At 43.2% G+C, this 23,006-nt stretch overlaps 1 protein-coding gene across 5 annotated transcripts in view; it reads left to right on the forward strand.

Moving 5' to 3' along the window:
• Positions 1–23,006, forward strand: part of LOC141106305 (catenin delta-1-like) — a 403,119-nt gene that overhangs the window by 14,490 nt on the left and 365,623 nt on the right. The window contains exon 2 of one of the 5 annotated variants that reach the window (XM_073596974.1): positions 5,102–5,313. The exons of the other annotated variants lie outside the window; for them this stretch is intronic. Coding sequence (XP_073453075.1) covers positions 5,125–5,313 — 189 coding nt within the window. The 5' untranslated portion in view covers positions 5,102–5,124. The remainder of the gene's footprint in view (positions 1–5,101; positions 5,314–23,006) is intronic. 5 annotated transcript variants of the gene reach the window in all.

The raw sequence follows: 23,006 nt of genomic DNA on the forward strand, positions 1-23,006 counted from the left end.
CTGACTACGGATGCGAGCGGTTGGGGAGCCAGAAGTCCTCGACTAATGTTGGTGGCCAGGCACATATTTCAGTGGGCAGAATCCATCTCTGCAATACACCTGAAAGGGGAGCAGAACAGCACTGCAGACTTCTTGAGTCAACAACTAGTTTTGAATCAAGAGTGGTCTCTGCACCCAGAAGTTTTCGACCACATAGCAGCTTACTGGGGGAAACCAGAAGTGAACCTATTTGCAAACAAAGAGGATGCAAAAGTTCCCAGTTTTTGCTCGCTTTGCTCAGGAGATCAACCCTTGGCGGAAGATGCCTTACAGACTCCATGGACCTTCAACTTGGCCTATGCGTTTCCACCGCTACACCTCATCCCGTGGGTTCTAGCGATGTTTCTAGTGGAGGAAACTTGTTTAATCCTAGTAGCACCATTTTGGCTCAAGAGGCCATGGTTCACAACTTCACTACAGCTGACAGACCAGCCTTCCCTGCAGACAAGATCTTCTGTCACAGGGACCTCCTACATCCGCAAGTAGACATGCTGAACCTTTCAGCGTGGTTACTGAGGAAGAAATTCTGAGGCGTAAAGGCCTCACAGGGTGATTCAGACCTTACTACAGAGTCGAAAACCAGTCACCCGAGCTATTTACAGGAAATTCTGGAGGAAGTTTAATAGCTGGCTGAATAGCCGAGGTGAAGTAAACAAGGATACAACAAACCACCTACAGTTTCTCCAGGAAGGGATAGACAAGGGATTAACGCCTAGTACCATTAAGGTTCAGATATCGGCCTTAAGTGTATACTTGGAGAAACGCTTACAGGAAGATCCCTTCATCACTAGGTTCTGTAAGGCAATTTCTAGAAACCGGTCAGAGTTAATATAACTCCATCCTGGGACCTATCGATCATTCTCGGGGCCTTTTTGGGGCCACACCTTTTGAACCTCAGAGGCCTCTCTAAGACCGATCACATTTAAGACAGTGCTCCTCGTGGCAATCACTTTAGCCCGTAGGGTTAGTGAAATCCAAGCTCTCTCCATTAGTGAGCCATTCCTTCAGATTCTAGAGGACAGAGTCATCCTAAAGACAGACCCTGTGTTCTTGCCAAAGGTAGCATCCAGGTTTCATAGGTCACAAGATATTGTCCTCCCTTCATTCTGTCAGAACGCCTCAAACGAAAAAGAAAAACCATTTCATTTACTAGATGTGAGGCGGTGTATCCTAGAATACCTAAAGGTAACCAATCCATTCAGAATTACAGATTCACTGTTTGTCCTTTTTTTCAGGACAACGTAAAGGACAAAAGGCTTCAAAGGTCACCATAGCTAGGTGGATAAGGCTAGCTATTGCAGAAGGGTATAGAACAATAAATAGAGATCCTCCTGGGGGTGTTAAAGCCCACTCCACAACGGCACTCTCGGCATCCTGGGCAGAAAGAGCTTGTGCCAACCTGGAGCAAATATATAAAGCAGCCACATGGTCGGGCTTCTCCACCTTTACAAGGCATTATCGACTAGACTTAATGTCCAGTCAGGATCAGGCTTTTGGGAGGAAAGTTCTCCCAAGCCGTGGTCCCCCTCCTAATCTGGTGAGTACTTGGGGATCCTCTCAAGGGCTGTCCTGGAAGACAATTGGGGAAAACCCGAGTTAGACCTCACCAGTAACTCCTTTTCCAGTGGTCTTCCAGGACAGCATGATCCCACCCTTTTGAATTATGTTGATGTACTAACCTTATTACCTGTTGTTATGGTTATGTTTTTCAGTTCCATCCTTCGGTTCTTGGTAAATGACTGACCAGGGGCCTTTTGAACTGTGGCAATGTGTTTCCTTTGTCGATGGGAGGGACTCCATCTCTCAAGGGCTGTCCTGGAAGACCACTGGAAAAGGAGTTACCGGTAAGTCTAACTCCATCCTTTTTTTTTTTTTTTTGTGCCGTCAATTTAGGCAGCACTTTTTTAAATATACATTGTATATTCACTTCAGTCCTTGCCCTCAAGGAGCTTACAATCTAAGGTTCCTAACTAACCTAAATCCATACCTACTAAGGTAAATTTGGACAGGATCCAATTAACCTACCAGCATGTCTTTTGATGTATGGGAGGAAACCGGGGTACCCGGAGGAAACCCATGCAAGGCTTAGGGAGAACATGCAAACTCCAGGCAGGTAGTGTCGTGGTTGAGATTCGAACCATCGACCCTTTTGCTGCTAGGTGAAAGTGCTAACCACTACACCACTGTGCTGCCCATGATCAGGGTAAACAGGACAAATAGAGAGGGTGACTCTCCTTAACAGGATCGCAGATCGCAATAAAAACTGACAGATGTTGTAATCCCTCTCCACTCAAGCCAAAACAAAAAAAAATGTTTTGCCTTTAGTTATACTTTAAAGAGTAATTTTCACTTTTGTTGAGGGGGGGGGGGGGGGGGGAATCAATCTCCTCTGGGTATTGTACATTGTAGGGATTTTAACCACTTGCCTACCAGGCCAACCAGGCCAATTCTGACAGTTTTGTCATACAGTACATGAAAAAATCTGCAATTACCTTACGTTCATTGACACACGGCTTCTCTACATTGACTATAGGGTATAATGCCACTTACAGGAGTAGGACACTAGGCAGAAAAAGAACACCGTACTGCCTATGAGGAGTCCTAGCTGGTATAAATCCCCTCTGCTATAGGCATACCAGTCATTTTTGCCTAGTGTTCTAAAAGATAAGTTCACCTTTTGTAAAAAATAAATGCACATCTTTTTGCAGGTAAAAAATTGTGCATTTACTATGAGCCTGCAAAGCATTTCAAGCGCGAGCAGCAGATCGCGGGTGCAATGCAGGGTTCTTCTGTGTAAGCTGACTGCACATATCTCGTATGGGCAGGCAGTTACACTCAGACAGGAAGCGCCCTGGTAGTTCATTGAGAACTGCAAGCCAACAGCTGCAAAGGTTGTTGGTACTTGTAGTTTTTACATTGTCACATACCAAACCAAACCCTTAGTTGCAGTGCCGGAACCTGCACCCAAACCGATGGACAAATCGGTTTCGGAAGGGGGACAACATCGCGGTATCCCTGGACAGGTAAGTGTTCTTATATTAAAAGTCAGCAGCTGCATTATTTGTAACTGCTGACTTTAAATTTATTTTTTTTTCTTAGATGTTGGAATTCCGCTTTAACAAACTTTACTGCAGAACCCTTCCTATTTCTGCTTTGAAGAAAACCGTTTGTTTTCTGCAGTGTGAATCTTCACGGGAATGGCTTTTTCATTAATAATCAGCTAATGCAGTTGCAGTGTTCTAATAAGGAATAATGCAGGGGCTGTATTCCTTTAGAAGTAATTAGCCCTTTGGGAGTATCTCACCATAAATTTTACTTTTGTTGCAGAGGATACCCTAAAATATGACTTTCTTTTGTATCTTTGTGCAGTCTTCTGGGGAAAATCAGTGATCCAATCACACAAGCAGGAAATTACATTTCTGGGGGTGTTCCTTACACCAATGGTGTATGAAATGCCTCCAAGTTGCCATATTGACTTTTACAGAAAATTACAGCTCTGCCGATAGGAAAAGTAATTTGTAATAACTTACAGTATGGCTTGTGTAACTTTTTTTTGTATTTTATTTATTTTTTAATTATTGGCTTTTTTTTCCCCACTAAAGTGGCGTTGCCTTTTAAAAAAAAGTAGCAGAACAGCTACAGTTTAAGGCTGACGTCACTCTGAGTTTGAAATGCATACTACGGTTCCTAAAGTGGTAGTTAACTCAGTTTTACCACTTGTACCTACAGATAAGCCTATAATAAGGCTTACCTGTAAATACAGTAAATAGCTCCTAAACTTGCACTGTTAAGGAGATATTCAGAGTGCATGCAGCAAGTGACGTCACCGGCGCTTGCGCTCTGAAGGTCTGGCACACCGTAAACAGCGGCTCCTGCGCGCATGTGTGGGAGTGACGTCAACGCACCCCCAGCCACTCATGCAACTGGAGGCCGCGAACCTGAAAGGAATACCGGGTGAAGATGGGAAGCCTCTGCAGCGATGACAGCGTGCTGATGGAGGGCTTCATTTTCAGCACAAGTCTCTCATAATGTGTTAGTATGTGATGCATACTAGCACATTATAACATTGCCCTGCAGGGTAATTTTTTTTATTTATTTTTTTCTTTAAATGTGGTTTACTACCGCTTTATTCTTCTAATAAATCTTTGGAGTGCTGCAAACATTGCTTTTGTGTATGTTAATGCCTAAACCCTATGGAGCCCAAGCAGATTTTTGGCTTTTTTAATCAGCCACTGATGGTGTGAAATTGAACAGGGATGAACCCCTTTAATGGGTTGCAGTGGCTGAAAATTGTTAAACGCTAATTTCTTTTTCCAAATTTCTTACTCCTAGACTCGCAATCTAATACATGGTTTTGAACCAGTGGTTTATTTCACTGTGCTCAGTATCTTAATGATAATTTCTCACTCTTGTTGAATAATTTGAGATCGTCTTTGGAATAATTTCTGCCTTTTCACACCTGGCTTGCAAATATTTAAAGTAATATGTACATTTTTCTTTGTTTAAAGGGACTTTATAGTGGTTTTGTGTATGATCTCATTCTCTCTTGGTCATGACTGAAAAAAAAAACTCTTTCTTTAGAGTTTAGTAACTCAAACTGAAACTTACACAGAACAATCATCTCATCCCCCCCCCACTCGGTGCCTTAGTCTTAGGTTTACGTGAAAGGCACTGCCTAAATGGAGACTGATATGCTATCCCATTAAATTACCTTTTTAGTGATATGGAATTCCTTTTGACATGTATTTATTATTTGAAAAACATAATTAATTTTTAAAAGCTAAAGAATTGATTTAAAATATATAATCTAAAATTTCTCATGTCAGTTTGAAAACAATATATTAACAAAGTGTACATTGACCCCAAACCATTATAGCTTCCCTTTAGCAACAATCTGCTGTGAAAGTAATCATCTATGGTTTTTGGGACTGTCTCTTTTTTGCTGATTTTAATTTGGTGTCTGTTCCCCCCCCCCCCCCCCCCTTTTTTCCTTTTGTCACCCCTTCCAACCCACTGTCTTTCTGTTCCCCCATCCACCTCCGCTTTATGATCTCTCCTTCAGTTTGGGTTCTCTTTCCTGTTTCTATGGATGATTCTGAGAGTCCGGCCAGTATCTTGGCCTCGGTGAGAGCGCAGGAAGCACAGTTTGAGTTGCTGTCTCGTGCTCTGGAAGAAGAGAGGAGACACGTCACTGCTCAGCTGGACCGGGTGTGGGTGACCCCTCAGGAGGTCACTTCCAGTCAAGCCAATGGCACCCTCACCCGTCGCCAGCAGGTAATTAACACTGCTAGTGTATAATATTTTTTGTAATGTATATAAATGTTTATTTCTTTTGTTAATTGGAGGATGCAGCTTTTGAGAGTGTGTTTGCACTATTTTGCACATTACGTTTTAGGGCAGTACATTCATTGCCATGTGCCTGCAAAAGGGATCAAACATTTTTGCCTTGTGGATACACATGTGTTCTTGTGTTTATCACCACTTGCACCAAAAAAAAAAACAAAAAAAAAAAAAAAAAAACGACAACCCAGGGGTGGCTCCTGCTTGTAGACAAAACCATTTCCACAGATGTAGACAACTAGGTTATTAGCCTGGTATCTAGTAGTTAGAATATAGAATCTTCCACCTGGAAATCCGAAGATGCTTTGGTTTTTTTCAAGCAAGTTGCTGGATAATATAGATCCTGGTAGTACCCAAATTGCAACTAGGGTTGTCCCGATACCACTTTTCTAGGACCGAGTACAAGCACCGATACTTTTTTCAAGTACTCGCCGATACCGATACTTTTTATTTATTTTATTTATTTATTTTTTCTTTATTTTTTTTTTCTTTATGTACAATTTTATTATTTTTTACAATAATATTTATTTATTGCAATATGTGTGTGTTTTTTTTTTTTTTTTTTTATCAGCCCTGTTGGGGGGGCTTTGGTGAGATATCAGAGGTCTTAACAGACCCCTGAGATCTCCCCCTTGAGACAGAGAAAGAGACCGAGGATAGAGATTCCCCAGTACCTTTCTCTGCAGCCTCAGCTGCACTGAGAATGAATGTTGAGAAGACAGCGGCTCCTCTCCATTCATAAACTGAGACATCGTAATCACAGGAGATTACAATGTTTCAGTTATGTGAATGGACAGAGTCAGCTGACTCTGTCCATTCACAAAGGAAGGAGGACGACGTGGAGAGAGAAATAGCAGAACGGAGGGGGCATGGAGGATGCAGTGACAGTCAGCAGTGATCGCGTGTGGGGGAGTTACAAGCACCGATCACCGCTGTATGTCACTAAAGCAGCTGAAAGCCGCGGGGGGAGAAGCTTGTAACTCTCCAACGCCCCGATCACTGCTGACTGTCAAGGTATCGGGGGGAGCATTTGCCCGAGTACAAGTACTTGGGCAAATGCTCGGTATCGGTGCCGATACCGATACTAGTATCGGTATCGGGACAACCCTAATTGCAACCTTCAAATCCATGCTTTTTCTTGCCCTGTCTGAATTTGGCTGCGACTGCACAGTTTCCGAATAGGCAAGCCTTGGAGTTTTTACCCTAAGGGGGCACAAATGACTGGCTAAACTCTGCCGTTTTTCACATGATCTCCCTCAAGGCCTGTACCACCTCTGCCCTGAATGGTGTTGGTCTGCGGTACCAGTGTTCGTTATTTAAGGTGTAATGAATATATCTCCTTTCTGTCTTCCTCCTGCTCTTTGACCCATTCTTTTCCCTGCTTATTCTATTTTAATATATGGGAGGTAATGTATTGATGGTAAAAAGGCCTCGGGGTTCCCCTCAGTATGGGGTTACCTGCTGGGTTCAGGGTCATTGTGCTTTCGGGGCACCAACCACTTTAAAGCTGAACTCCAGCTTTATTTTCACTAGCATTGAATGGAATGATCAGTCCCAGCATAGATCATACCTCTGTGCCATGTTGCTCTGTTGTCTGCAGATCCTCTGGCAATGTTGAAAAAAAAAAAACGCATTATTATTTACTTTTTGCTATATCCCCCAAAAATATATAAACAAAAACCATTTTTTTTCCTCAGTTTAGGCCGATATATATTCTTCTACATATTTTGGGTAAAAAAAAAATCACAGTAAGCGTATATTGCGCAAAAGTTATAGCATCTACAAAATAGGGGATAGATTTATAGTATTATTATTATTATTATTATTATTATTATTATTATTGGCGGCAATCTGCAATTCTTATCGGGGGGTTTATTTTTAAATTTTTTTTTTTATCGTGACTGCGACATTATGGCGGACACATCGGCCAATTTTGACACCTATTTGGAACCATTGGCATTAATACAGCGATCAGTGCGATTAAAAATGCATTGATTACTGTAAAAATGTCACTGGCAGTGAAGGGGTTAACTGTGTTCTCTGGGAGGTGATTCTAACTGAAGGGGGAGGGACTACCTACAGGAGGTGACAGTTTGTGGTTCCTAGCTAATAGGAACATACGATCTGTCACTCCTGTCAGAACAGGGAAGTGTGTGTTTACACACACTCGTTCCTGTTCTGTGTCTCCGGCTCCTGATCGCTCGTGGCCGGTGGTCATCGCGTGCGTCGGCCACGAGCATCGGCACCCCCGCTGTGCAGCGGGCGCCTGCTATCCGAACCCCGCGAGCCCACATTCAGTTACGTGGTTTCGTGCAGGGGAGCCAACCTGCCGCAGTAAAACTGCGGCGGCTGGTCCTGAAGCAGTTAAACGAGCATTAAGACTGCAATGATTCTAATATGGAAGTGATCCCATGCGTCTAAGGCCCCATTCCAACTTCCTGTAGGCGTGCGCTCAAACCTGCCAAGTCTATGTAAAAGCTCGTCCCTTCTTTTTAATTAAAGTTTTTGTTACCCTAAAAGATGCTGTCCCTTTTTTAACCGATTGCCAAATAACCGCCGTCATTATACTGCGGCAGGTCGGCTCGTTCCCACGAATCGCTGTACCAGTACTTTAAGAGCTTTAAGAGCTATAGCGGGCAGAGCGTACACGCCGCTGCACGGCGGGGGACCTGATGCATGTGGCTGGCGGCCGCAATGTCCGCCGGCCACCCACGATCGTTCCACAGAGAGCTAGAACGGGGATCTGTTGTAAACAAACAGATCCCTGTTCTGACAGGGAAGTATAGAGTGATCGTCTGTTCCTAGTGACTCCCAGTCATTCCCCTCCCCCCACAGTTAGAAACACCTCCCAGGGAACACGTTTAACCCCTTGACCCCCCCCCATGTTAACCCCTTTCCTGACAGTGTCATTTATACAGTAATCAGTGCATTTTTATATCACTGATCACTATAAAAAATGTCACTGGTGCCAAAAGTGTCAAGTGTCCGACTAGTCTGCTGCAATGTCGCAGTCCCACTAAAAACCACTAATCACCGCCATTACTAGTAAAAAAAGAAATGGTGGCAGGTGTGTCCCTAGTAGATAAGGCACCTCATCCCAACAATAAAGTAAAAAATAAAACTAGTAAAAAAAAATTAAAAAAAAATGCCATAAATATATCCCCTAGTTTGTAGACTCTATAGCTTTTTTTTTTTTTTTTTTTTTATTTTAACGAAAATATGTAAAAGAATACATACTGGCCTAAACTGATGAAGACATTTTATTTTTTATTTTTTTTTTAGGATATTTATCAAAATGTAAAAAATATATAGTTTTTTTTTTTTTTTTTTTTTTTTCAAAATTGTCCGGTCTTTTTTTTGTTTATATCGCAAAAAAAAAAAACGCAGGGGTGATCAAATGCCGCCAATAGAAAGCTATATTTGTGGGAAAAAAGGACGTCAATTTTGTTTGGGTACAGCGTCGCACGCCGCGCAATTGTCAGTTAAAGCGACGCAGTGCGGTATCGCAAAAAAAGGCCTGGTCATTTAGGGGGAAAATCATCCGGGGCTGAAGTGGTTAAAGCATGAATAACAGCATAGTGCTTATGCTGTGTCATTTGGCCCAATATATCCCCTGGCAGGATCAGCCAGCCAAACCCCCCCCCCCCCCCCGTAAACTGCCCACAGTTTATTATGGCTGCTGAGCCACGACTCCCTGCCTGTCGGCTTGTGACAGTGCCCACCCCTCCCCTCCTGCTGCTATCATAAGTTTATCATTTTCTGGTAATCCCCTGTGTTAAATAATGCAATGTCTCCAGAGTATGTGCTTTATTAAAACAAATGCCCCTGTATACCTTATCTCCGAGTGCCGCTCACGTGACCGGTCACCTCTCTCCTATCCTCTCCTCCTCCTCCCTACTGATCTCGGCATGGAATTCTTGGCCCCTCCCGCTGTAGCTGTCAGATTGGGAAAGGGAACGGTGGGCAGTTGTGTGAGTGGTGCTGTGAAATAAGGTACACTGCATTTTTTAATAAAGCACATACTCTGGAGAAATTGCATCATTTAACACAGGGAATTGCCAGAAAATTATAAAGTGGGTTTTGCTCCCTCCTGTCCAGTTCAAGGTCGGTGGACAATTTCAAGTGTTTGCAAACTATTGGCTAGCTCATGTATTTAACAATGAAGTGGTATCCTTGTGAGTAACATCAGATACCAGGCACTTCCTCTGCAGAGGGTTTTTACCTCCAACCTGGGCTTGTCTCTTGTGGGACTTGCATTTGGCAATCAAGGGACTCTTGGCCACAAAGATTTCAGTAGTAGTATTCCAACTTCAGGGAACTTCCTGGCACATGGAGACATCAGACGCATACCTTCATGTACCCATTTACCAGAAGTTCTTGCGTTTGGGAGAGGAGCACTAACGATTTGCAACTTTTGCCTTTTGGCTAACCATGGCTCCTTGAGTGTTTACCAAAACATTGGTGCCAATACAGTTACAGCCGTTTCTGTGTTTTTATTAAAAGTGTGGCTGCTGACTTTTAATAAACACACTCTCGCCTGTCCCAGGATCCAGCGATCCGGCCGACGCCTCGGTTCTCTCCCCTGCCTCCCCTCGGAGCTGGCATCACTAGTGTGGGCACCCAGCAATCTTTTGGGACCTGTGACGTGTCCCAGAAAATTGCAGGGAGGGAGAGGAAAACTTCTGCTTAAGTTGCCTAGGCGACCTGACCGGAAGTGGGAGCAGGTACCTGTCAAAACTAGGTACCCCCCCCCTCCCCCCCCCCCCCCCCCCCCCAAAAAAAAAGATCTTCTGTTATTTCTCAAACAAACGGGACAGGTTTAGCAGCAAGGGCAAAAGACCCTTGGTAGGGCATTGGTAGCTCTGTGGGATCAATACACTCTGATGTGCTTATACACCAGTTTAAAATGCCAGGGGATTCCTATGATCCTGGTGACTCTGGATTGGCCCCACAAGTCATGATAGGTGGATCTTTTTCATCTGGTAATTTAGGGCTTGACAAATTTTGCCTTGAATCTAGGCGCTAGCTAAAAAAGTTAGTATTTATTTATTTTTCTTTAACTAAGAAAGCTTACTGGTATGTTCCCGAAGGTGAGCTTATTCTTTAACCCTTTCGCTGGCTGCCAGAGCAGTTTTTGCAAATTTTTTTTTTTTTTTTTTTATAAAAAAAAAAAAAAAAAAAGCCTTTTAGGCCTGAAATTTGCATACCCCCCCCCCCCCCCCAAAAAAAAAATAAAAAATAAATAGATATTTTTTGAAAGCAGAAACCCTAGAGAATAAAATAGTGGTAGTTCCAATTCTTACATTATTTTACTGTAAGGGTCTAGGAAACACAAAATGTCAGTAAACACGTTAAAGTTAATTTTTGGGGGGGGGGGGGGGCACAAAAACACAATAAATGACCCAATTTCTTGGTAAAAAATAAAACAGAGGTTGCAGCGAGTAAATAGATACCCAACATATCGCACCTTAAATTTAGTGCATGAATTTCGTGCATCCGTGAAATAGCGACAAGCTCTTCAGTACCCTATATCTTCTTTAGGTGACACTTTAGGTCATCAGTTTAGCGTTCCAAAGGAGGGCCAGTGCTAGAATTATTGCTCTCATTACGGCGTGTATCGCAATCGACGCTTTTAGGCTCAGCCGCCCCGACGTGCGCATTTACGTTTGTGCGTATATGTGGGGGACCCTCAAATTTTTTTTTTTTTTTTTTGGGAGGGTTGTTATTTTATGTGCTTGGATGTAACTTTATTTTTTACAATTGGAATGTATTTTTTCTGTGTGGGAACACTTTCATATGTTGGCAGCTTCTCATATTCATATTTTGTTTTTTTATTTGAGTGAGTTTAGATTTTGCGCATTAGTTCTCTTCTCTTTCATATCTACTGCTAAAATTACTGCCCTCGATCTGACCTTCGCAGTGATACCTCATATGCATGGTGCAATTGCTGTTTACATATGATACCAGACTGCCGCTTGCGTTCGCCTTTGTGCGTGAGCACGGGGGGGGACAGGAGTGCTTTTTTTTTTTTTTTTTTTTCGTTGAAAAAATTGGGGTATTAGACCCTAGATCTCATCTCTGCCCTCAAAGCATCTGACCACACCAAGATCGGTGTGATTAAAATGCTTAGCCAATTTCCCAATGGAGCTGTTTATATCCGGCGAAACCCAAGTCATGAAATGCTTGTAGCTTCCGGTTTCTTAGCCCATGGAGATGATTGGAGACGTTCTGGTTTCTTATCAGCTCTATGGTCATCTGGCAGAACCACCGGCTGCATTCTCGGGTTCCCTGTTGGGACAGGAGAGCCTGAGAAAACCATGGAAGACGGTAGGGGAGGGGGGGACGTTCTCTCCCACTGCTTGTAAAAGCAGTCTAGAGGCTAATTAACCGCTAGGATTGCTTTTACATGAAAGCCGACTGGCTGCAAAGAATACCAAGATAATACCTAAAACTGCAGGCATCATTCTGGTATAACCACTCAGTCTAGCAACATACCAATACGTTGCTGGTCCTTGTTGGACATAAATTATAATGTTCTTTTTTTCATGCAGCCTATTGGCTGAACGAAAAAAAGCGATTGATCTGTGTGTATGCCCACTATTAGAATACCACTCTTCATCCACCCACTTCTTATGATGGGCATACATGCACCATTTTTTTTTTTTTTAACTGTGATGGTGAAATCTCCTTCTACAGCGCTGGAGTCGCTGATTTACGTATCGTGGGAGCAAACGCTGTTGCTGTCAAGATAGCTAAATCAGTGCTGCAGCTGAATGGCATACCTGAAAACAAAAAAAATGATTAACAATAAAACACAGTAAACAGTAAAGTATAAAAGAATTGCATACCTGAAAAGCAAACATGATAAAACATAGTAACAATATAAAACATTGCATTGTAGAATACAGTAAAAAAGAGCAGAACAATAGAGAGCGAACAATAAAACGCCAACTATTTTTTGTTTTTTATTTATATTTTTGTATATATTTTATTACGCTTTTATTTGTAACAAATGTAGTGGTTGTAATGGTTCCTTTCCAGGTTCGGATCCCTCAAAATGCGATGGCATCTTTAGAGACCCTGTGAAAGTGTGTCCTAGTCTGTGCAGTGCTGTACTCTATGCTAGTACTCCACTAGTGTGTGTGGTAGCGTTCAAAACATTCACCAATGCAAAGACCAGGATGGTCAGGACAGGAGGGACAATAATAGTGGGTGTCACGCCTATATCTGTGCTTTCTACAGACGCAACATTTTTCTTTGGGGGGCTCGTTGGATAGGGGTACCAGGGAGGACATACGGAAAATGGCCCCATGCAGCCAGCTTACTGCATTTGGATTGGGAAGTTGGGCCACAGCACCGTCTGGAAACAGAAGGGCTGTGATCTCTTCCTGGAATTTAAGGAAGAATCCAGTTTGTCCTGAAGCTTTGTATAGCACATAAGCATTCAGCAGAGCCGATTGAAATAAGTATACAGACACTTTTTTTGTACCGGCGTCTGGCCTTACGGGTAACTAGGTACGGCGCCAACAACTGGTCCTTGAGGCCCACCGCTCCCATATTAAGGTTGTATTCGTGGACACAGAGGTGTTTCTCCACACGAGTTGCTGTAGGAATTTGGACCCTTGTGTCTGCGTGAAAACATTCCGATTATCCCTCCACTTCACAGCAAGCAAATTATTACACTTCAAGCAGGCTCTCTCCCCCAGCCTAAGACGGGAATCTACAAGCCGCTGGAGTTAGCCCCGGTGATTAGATGGCCACACGGGCCAATTCCATGATCAAACAAGTGACTTAAAAGTGGCACGCTCGTGTAATAATTGCCACATACAAGTGGTACCCCTTTCCGAATAAGGGCGACACCAAGTCCTGCATAATCTTACCAGATGTAGTCTGGGCAGTTCTCCGGCTCTATGTGGCTATCTCTTCCCTCGTAAACCATTAAACTATAATGTATAGCCTGTGGCTCTGTCACAGAGCTTATACATCTTGGCCCCATATCTGGCACGCTTGCTGGGAAGATACTGTTTGAAAGACAAGCGATCAGAAAACTTAACCACTTCAGCCCCGGAAGATTTGGCTGCTGAATGACCGGGCCATTTTTTGCGATTCGGCACTGCGTTGCTTTAACTGACAGTTGCGCGGTTGTGCGACGCTGCACCCAAACAAGATTGACGTCCTTTTTTTTTTTTCTCACAAATAGGGCTTTTTTTTGGTGGTATTTGATCGCCTCTGCGGTTTTTATTTTTTGCACTATGAACAAAAAAAGCATCAATTTTGAAAAAAAAAAAACACTATTCTGTACGTTTTGATGTAATATCCCCTTTTTGCTTTTTAAAAAGAAAAAAAAAAAATTTGCCCAGTTTAGGCCATTAATAATAATAATAATAATAATATTATTATTCAGGATTTATTTAGCGCCAACTATTTACGCAGCACTTTACAATATAAAAGGGAGACAATACAGTTATAATACAATAAAATACAAGAGGATTAAGAGGGCCCTGCTCAGAAGAGCTTACAATCTAATAGGGTGGGGCAGGTGGTACAAAAGGTTGTAACTGTGGGGAATGAGCTGATGGAAGTGGTAAAAGATTGGTTAGAGACATGATAGGCTTTCCTGAAGAGATGAGTTTTCAGGGATCGCCTGAAGGTAGAAAGAGTAGGGGATAGCTGGACAGGCGGAGGTAGCGAGTTCCAGAGGATGGGAGAGGCTCAAGAGAAATCCTGGAGACGAGCATGAGAGGAGGAGACGAGAGAGCTTTGAGAGTAAGAGGTCCTGAGAAGAGCGGAGAGGACGATTTGGTTGATATTTGTTGACAAGATTGGTGAGTTGTGAATGGCTTTGTATGTTGTGGTTTAGTATTTTGAATTTTAAATCACTGGGTGATTTAGAGCCAGTGTAGGGATTGGAGAAGAGGGTTGGCAGACACTGAGTGGTTGGTAAGGTGGATAAGTCTGGCAGCAGCATTTATGATAGACTGAAGAGGGGGGATAGCCTATGGAGAGGCAGGCCAATGAGAAGGGAGTTGCAATAGTCAAGGCGAGAGATAACAAGGGAGTGAATGAGGAGCTTGGTGGTTTCATTTGTTAAAAAGGGGTGAATTTTAGAGATGTTACGGAGGTGAATTCTACAAACTTTTGACAATGATTGGATTTGAGGCTGAAATGACAAGTCAGAGTTTAGGATTACACCTAGTACCCTGGCATGAGGGGAGGGACTGATAGTTGCATTGTTGATTTTGATGGGAAAGTCATGGAGGTGGGCACGGGCGGGAGGGAATATTAATATCTCAGTTTTAGAGAGATTTAGTTTAAGGAAGTGGTGCGACATCCATGCTGATATGTCAGTTAGTAAGTCGAGAGGAGACTGAAGGAGTGAGGTGAGGAGTAGACGGATAGATTTGGGTGTCATCGGCATATAAGTGGTATTGGAAGCTGTGGGCGGTTATCAAGTGACCAAGGGAGGAGGTGTAGATAGATAAGGGGTCCAAGAACAGAGCCTTGGGGGACCCCCACAGAAAGGGGCAATGGAGAGGAGGAGATAAAGTTGTAGGTGACACTGAAGGAGCGCTGATATAGATAGGCAGAGAACCAGGATAGATCAGAATCTCTGAGGCCAAGGGAATGTAGTTTGAGAAGGAGCCGGTGGTCAACAGTATCAAAGGCCGCAGAGAGGTCAAGTAGTAGGAGTATGCAGTACTGGCTGTTGGTTTTAGCAGTTAGTAAATCGTTAGTGAGTAAGGCAGTTTCCAGTGGAGTGCTGCGAGCGAAAGCCAGACTGTAAGGGGTCAAGAAGGTTATTTTCACTGAGGTAGGAGCTAAGAATGGGAGTGATCTGCACTTGTTTTAAAGGGGAGGGGAAGGTGCCACTAGAGAGGGAGAGATTGAAGATGTGAATAAGGGAGCATAGGATAGGAGAAGAGGGTGACCGTAGTAGTTGTGAGAGAACAGGATCCAAGGGACAATTGGTTGGATGGGCATCTGAGAAGTTTTGTAACCTCTTCAGTAGTATTCAATTCAAAAGAGGAAAATGTTGATTATGCTGTTAGGCAAGGTATGTTGGGTGGGGAAGATGTACGCACAGTGGAGGTGTTCTCACGAATTGCTTCAATCATGTCTTTTGAAGTGATTGTCAATCTCTTGGGCAGTGAGTGAGTTAGTGGGTAGAGGTGGTGGAGGACGAAGCAGAGAGTTAAAGGTTGAGAAGACCCGACGGGGACTGGATGGCAAGGTATTAATAAGAGACAAAGAAGGCTTGTTTGGCAGCATGGAGGCAGGAATTGTATTTTAGAAGGGCAGATTTATATAGGGTCTTGCAGGCTTTTGGTTTTACGCCACAGTCGTTTAAGAGCATGGCAATGTCTTTTGAGATTTCTAGTGTTGTCAGTTTGCCAGGGTTGTAACGGTCAGTGCCTGAGTCTGCCTGTGGTTAGAGGAGCTAGTGCATCTAGTAATGATGAGTGAACTGTTGTAGACAGAGGTGGCCAGGACAGGACAGGGGAGCCATCCATCCATGCTCGGCCATCCCTCCATCCATGCTCGGCCATCCCTCCATCCATGCTCGGCCATCCATACTCAGCCGTACCCAGCCGTCCTCAGCCTCTGTATGTGGCCAGGCTGTGGAAAAGTCTCACACGTGATATCTCTGTACTCAAGAGGAGTAGGTACTCTATTTTGGGGTGTCATTTTTGGTATGTACATGCTATGTGTTAGAAATATTGTATGAATGGTCAACTTTGTGTTAAAAAAAAAAAAAAAATGCGTTTTCCAAAAATTTGTAGAAAAAAAATGACATGTTCAAAAGAATCATTATGCCTCTTAGATTATACGTTGGGGTGTTTTCTTTCCAAAATGGGGTCATTTTTGGGGCGTTTCCATTGTCCTGGTGCTCCAGGGCCTTCAAAATTGTAAGAGGTATCCAGGAAGTTAGATGTGTAATCTATGTTCCAGAATGCCTCAAGGTGCTTCCTGCGTGTTGAGCCTCGTATGTGGTCACGCTGTGTAAAAGTGTCACACATGTAGTATCGCCATACTCTGGAGTAATAGCAGAATGTGTTTTGGGGTGTAATTTGTGGTATGCATATGCTGTGAGAAATAACATGATAATATGACAACTTTGTGGAAAAAAAAAAAAAAAAAAATCTTGATTTTGCAAAGAATTGTGGGGAAAAAACAACAACTTCAAAAAACTCACCATGCCTCTTACTAAATACCTTGGGATGTCTACTTTCCAAAAAGGGGTCATTTGGGGGGTATTTGTACTTTCTTGGCATGTTAGGGTCTCAAGAAATGAGAGGCCGTCAATACTTCAGGTGTGATAAAGAGATTGGCACCATAGCTTGTGGACTCTATAACATTAACAAAGACCAAATAATATACAATGATTTGGGTTATTTTTACCAAAGATATGTAGCATTGTAAATTTTGGTCAAAATTTATGAAGAAAAATGACTAGTTTGCAAAATTTTATAAGAGAAACGTAGAAAAATGCATATTTTTTTACAGAATTCATTTTTTTTTTTTCTTTTATAGCGCAAAAAATAAACCCAGAGGTGATTAAATACCACCAAAAGAACTCTATTTGTGGGGGAAAAAAAGGACAAAATTTTCATATGGGTACAGTGTTGCATGACTGAGTAATTGTCAATCAAAATGTGAGGGCACCGAAAGCTGAAAATTGGTCTGGTTAGGAAGTGGGTTTAAGTGCCCAGTGGAAAGTGGTTAATAAATGGAAAGATGGAAAAAAAATGACCAAAGTTCCGCTTTAATTTTGCCACTAGATGCCCTCTAACAGTCAGCATTATACAATCCTATTCCTCTGAGTCCAAGCTGTGATGATTGTGCCCCAGCCTGTGATTGGACATTGAAAGTAAAAGCAGCACAGTGATACGCTTATCTCGCATTACACTGTGATCACATCACAATATACAATTCACTAGGGCTGCAACTAACTATTATTTTCATAATCGATTAGTTGGCCGATTATTTATTTATTTATTTTTTGTTGTTTTTATTTTTTTTTGTGTATTTTTTGTTTTTGTTACGATTAATCAGTTAATAACCTTTAAAGTGTGGTGTATAGATTAGTTGTTAATATGGTAAGTTTAAATTTATTAAATATCTATATGCAGTGGTAAATATAAATAACCAAATATATAGGTAGGGAGCAAAATCTCTAATCCACTCTTGAGAATAACTGACCTCTAATAGTGTGTGTGTATGTGTGTGTATATATATATATATATATATATATATATATATATATATATATATATATATATATATATATATATATATATATATATATATATATATATATATATATATATATATATATATATATATATATATATATATATATATATATATAAATACTATTAGAGGTTGAATCTGGTAAATATCATCACTCGGATCAAATTGTGATCCGTGTGGCCAGCATAAGGCTCGGTAACAAACCTGTGTAGTTTGCTTTTGATCTGTTTCTGCAGTGCTTTTTGCACACGTGATTTTGCTGCGATTTGCAGTTTTTTTTTTTTTTTTTTTTTTTTTTTTTGTTAAATTTGATGTTGGGCAGATTAAAAAACACACAAATTGCTGCAAAAACGCACTACATGCTTTTCTGGATCTTCTCCATTGAAGTCTATTGAACCAAAAAAGCACCGTTCTGCATTGAAAAAAGTCTTTGACCCTTTCCAAATATGCAGTGGCTGAAAAAAGCATAGATGTGTATGTGTCCTATAGGAAACCATGTTAAATGAACCGAAGTGCGTTTCTGTAAAAAGCACGCTCAGTAGTAGCAGCATGCTTTGTTTGTTTGTTTGTTTTTTTGTTTTGTTTTTTTTTTTTTTTGTATCGGCTGTCATAATGGGGTTAAAAAAAACTAAAATTAGCACTTTATAGTACACAAAGAGCAGATAATTGCTACTATAAGGGGTTCATTTATACTGTGAAAGATATATATACCCAGAAATAGGATATATGGGCATTGTAACTAGAAGTCCGATATGAAGGGTGGAAGGGAGATATAAATCTTTTATAATAAAGTAATACTAAATGCTGAGACTTTTTTTTTTTTTTTTTTTTTCATGGATATAATAATTTTAAATATAATGCACAATACTGGTAAAAGCTTACTGAACTTGTAATCCCTTTATATCACCTCCAGACTATTAGCCTCCACCTTCTCTGGGTTTAGACGTTGATCTTCCCTGCACACATTCTTTAAGTCTTATTTTTTTTTTTTTTTTTTTTTTGGAAGTTAAAACCAACAAACATGTTATACTTAAAGCGGAGTTCCACCCAAAAATGAAACTTCGCTTTAAGAGAAGGTGACCCCCTAAACATTGTGGCTTTTTTTTTTTTTTTTGGTGGGGAGCGGAAACCTTCTTTTTAGAGGGTTCCAACTCCCACTTCCAGGGCGCCGCAAGGAAGATCACCTCTTCTCCCCCCCCGCCCCCGCCCCATCCCCCCCCCCCCCAAGGCAACCATCTGGGACACATCACAGGTCCCAGATGATTGCCTGGCCAGTCACAGCACGTTGCTCGTGCATGTGCAGTGCATGCCCACAGTGACTATGCTGGCGCCGCAGAGAGGAGCGGGGATTCATTCCCTCGCATCGCTGGACCTTGGGACAGGTAAGTGTCCGATTTTATTAAAAGTCAGCAGCTGCAGTGTTTGTAGCTGCTGACTTTTGATTTATTTTTTTATTGGAACTCCGCTTTAACTGCTCTGTGTAATTGTTTTGCACAGAGCAGCCAAGATCCTCCTCTTCTAGGGTCCCCCACCTACACTTCTGGCTCATCTTGTCTTCAGAATGCCCCAATAGCAAGCTGCAAAGCATAGTATAGAGTTCCCCTATAGGAAGCTGCAAAGTATAGTATAGAGTGCCCCTATAGCAAGGTAAAAAAACTTCTGCCTTTAGAACCACTCCCTTCCTGCCCAGGACTACATGTCCCATGAGGCATTGCTCATTGCATTACTCACACCTTCACAAGTTCTCAGGCACTTAGTGACGTGTGGACGGAGTACTGAGCTGTATGTGTGCTGCACTGTATTTCCTGCTATGTAAACGAATAATGCATTCTGTATGCAGGCCAACTAATCGGCTGGCTGATTAATCGATTATGGAAATAGTAATCGATTAGTTGTTTCGGCCCTACAATTCACACTGTTAGCCCACGTTCACACTGAGCCGTTTTGACATGCGATTTGACATGTCAAATCGCCGGCTATTGCGGCAATGGCATCGTCCGAAACGGTTGCTGCTTTACTTTTGGTGACTTTGGGGGCAATTTCAGTAGACATCTGTGCAGCAACCCGCACAGATGTCTCTGAAATTGTTCCCAAAGTCAGACTGACATGCGGGTTTGAAATCATGTGAGTTCAGCTGAACTTGCACGATTTCAAACCCGTATCAGTGTGAACCTAGGCTTAATTGTATATTGGAGGACATGGGGTGTATATAGGGTTATGCCTTTATCAGAATTGGGCAAACAAAACTGCAAGAACAGTCAAGTAAAACCACTCCCACTGTCAGCCTGCCTCCATTTTTTGCTAGTGACCCTAGGAGAACTGACGTCTTCTCTCTACTCTTGAGAGAATTAGAGAAGCAAGCCTTTTTTTATATTTTTCTTTTTTTTTTTTTTTTTTTTTTTTTTTTTCCTTCTAGCAAGATTATTGTTGCAGAGCCCTGGGGGTTATTTTGCAGCTTCCAGATCAGCTGATCCTTGCCATAACCTGGGGCATGCAGACCCCTCAGCTAGTTTCTGGACATCGCTCGCCACAAACCCAGCCACACCATATGTGTTTTAGGCTCCCTACTGCCTTCAGCACAATGTCAGACTGCATTAACTAGGGCTGAAATGATTAATCGATAATGAAAATTGTTGGTCTGCTAACTGCACGCACCTTCCTCCCTGCCAGTCCCGCCTCCGCCCAAGTCCCGTACAATCCTCTGTGTTCAAGTCGGCGCTGCTGTATTCTCATAGCGGCGCTCATGTGACCTGGAACGTCCGCCTCGCTGACGTCAGCAGGGAATTCCCCAGCCTGCTGCCTTGAGAGCGAGAGAAGCAGCCGTGAGTGCCGAGCCGCCATGTAAGGTAGCGGCTTACTTTAATACAGTGAGTGAACTTTCTGTGAGGAAGGGGGGAGGGGATTAGTGTCCCATCATTGGTGTTCCTGAGGGGGGTAATGCCCATCATTGGTGTTCCTCGGGGGGGGGGGGGGGAATAGTGCCCCATCATTGGTGCCCCATCATTGGTGCCCTGGGCAGGTGTATAGTGGCCCATCATGGGTATTTCTGGGGAGAATAGTGGCCCATCGTGGGTATTTCTGGGGAGAATAGTTGGCCCATCGTGGGTATTTCTGGGGAGAATAGTTGGCCCATCGTGGGTATTTCTGGGGAGAATAGTTGGCCCATCGTGGGTATTTCTGGGGAGAATAGTTGGCCCATCGTGGGTATTTCTGGGGAGAATAGTTGGCCCATCGTGGGTATTTCTGGGGAGAATAGTTGGCCCATCGTGGGTATTTCTGGGGAGAATAGTTGGCCCATCGTGGGTATTTCTGGGGAGAATAGTTGGCCCATCGTGGGTATTTCTGGGGAGAATAGTAGGCCCATCGTGGGTATTTCTGGGGAGAATAGTTGGCCCATCGTGGGTATTTCTGGGGAGAATAGTTGGCCCATCGTGGGTATTTCTGGGGAGAATAGTTGGCCCATCGTGGGTGTTCCTGGGGGGGGGGGGGGATAGTGCCCCTTCATTGGTGTCCGTTTGAGGAATACACAGACCTCTTTCTCCCACACTCCGGTCTGGAGCCACCACCTCTCCTTCCTCCTTCCCACACTCCGGTCTGGGTCCTCCAGCCTGCTTTGGTCTGCTCCTATGCCCCAGCCCACTCCAACCCCCCCACCACCCCGGTCTGGCCCCTGGTCCAAACAAACTCCCTTTCTATCGCAACCCCCTCTGGTCCGGTTCCTCCCCCACATTCCTCTCTTCTAAACTCCCTCCCAACCTGCTCACTACGCCTGGTCTCCAAACTAGGTCACTCCCTCCCACTTTTCAGCATGGTCCCCTCTCCCATTTAGGGCCCGTCCCCCCTCACTTCATTGTCAGTAATGAATGAGGAATTTACTTTAGTAGTTATGTTGTGATGCAGTTTGAGTGCAACAGTCCATTTTTTTCATTATTTGAAATAAACAAAAAAATGGCATATACATATTTTTTAATGAGTTTTTTTCCTGATTAATTGATTTAATCGGCCAACTAATCGATTATTAAAATAATCGTTAGTTGCAGCCCTAGCATTAACCCTTTCTGCTCCACTGGTGCTTGTGAGTACCCCTTGTGGCAATCCCTCACTTACATACATAATTATTATGAACCATATATGCAATGGCAGAGGTCCAGGATGGCCTTGCCAGCTTGTTATCCATCACCTGTGCTGGGGTACGTTGGGCTGTTTTGTCCTTTTAGAAAGAAAACTGCAAACAACAATTGAAATTGTGGCACAAACAAATGCTAATGCACCATCCAGATGGGTAAGCCTCTAGCTCCCTAAATACTTGTAAAGATAAGCTTGTGTAGCATAGGTGGTTCATAAAATGGGCATAACAAGTTCATAAAAAGGGTGATGTACTTCAGTAGGCAGTTCCACCTGAGACGGGAACAAATTCCTGAAATTACAAAAGAGGAACACAAGGGAGTGCCAGCTAATTGCAGCATCAATTGGTTTGTTATGATTAAAAAAAGCCAAATGCACAACAAAAAAATGAAATCGAAGCGCTTAACCACTTCAGCCCCGGAAGGATGTACCCCCTTCCTGACCAGAGCATTTTTTGCGATTCGGCACTGCGCCGCTTTAACTGACAATTGCGCAGTCATGCGACATTGTATGCAAACAAAATTGACGTCCTTTTATTTTCTACAAATGGAGCTTTCTTTTGGTGGTATTTGGTCGCCTCTGCGGTTTTTAATTTTTTTGCACTATAAACAAAAGAATAGCGACAATTTTGAAAAACGCACTAGCAGGGAAGGGGTTAACACTAGGGGGCGATCAAGGGGTTAACTGTGTTCCCTGGGAGGTGTTTCTAACTGTATGGGGGATGGGCTGAGGGAGATCGCTGTTCCACTGATCGCTCTCGCTCTCGCTCTCGCTCTCGCTCTCTCTCTCTCGCTCTCGCTCTCTCTCTCTCTCTCTCTCGCTCTCTCTCTCGCTCTCTCTCTCGCTCTCTCTCTCGCTCTCTCTCTCGCTCTCGCTCTCTCGCTCTCGCTCTCTCGCTCTCTCGCTCTCTCTCGCTCGCTCGCTCTCGCTCGCTCGCTCTCTCTCTCTCGCTCTCTCTCTCTCGCTCTCTCTCTCTCTCTCTCTCTCTCTCTCTCTCTCCCCCTCCCGTCAGAACGGGAATATGTTTGTTTACATTGACAAATCCCCGTTCTGGCTCTTTCCCGCGATCGCTGGTGGCAGGTGAACGAGTCCGCTGGACACGCGGGCGAGCTCCCGCGATGTGAGGCGGGCGCACGCCCACAGAAGCCAGTGCACGAACCGATGTACCAGTAAGTCGATTTGCGCAACCGAGCCACCTTGCAACAGTGTAACTGCGGCGGCTGGTCGGAAACTGGTTAAGCCCCCTTTCA

The sequence above is a fragment of the Aquarana catesbeiana genome, linkage group LG08 (assembly GCF_042186555.1).
Source record: "Aquarana catesbeiana isolate 2022-GZ linkage group LG08, ASM4218655v1, whole genome shotgun sequence".
Classification (NCBI taxonomy): Eukaryota; Metazoa; Chordata; class Amphibia; order Anura; family Ranidae; genus Aquarana; species Aquarana catesbeiana.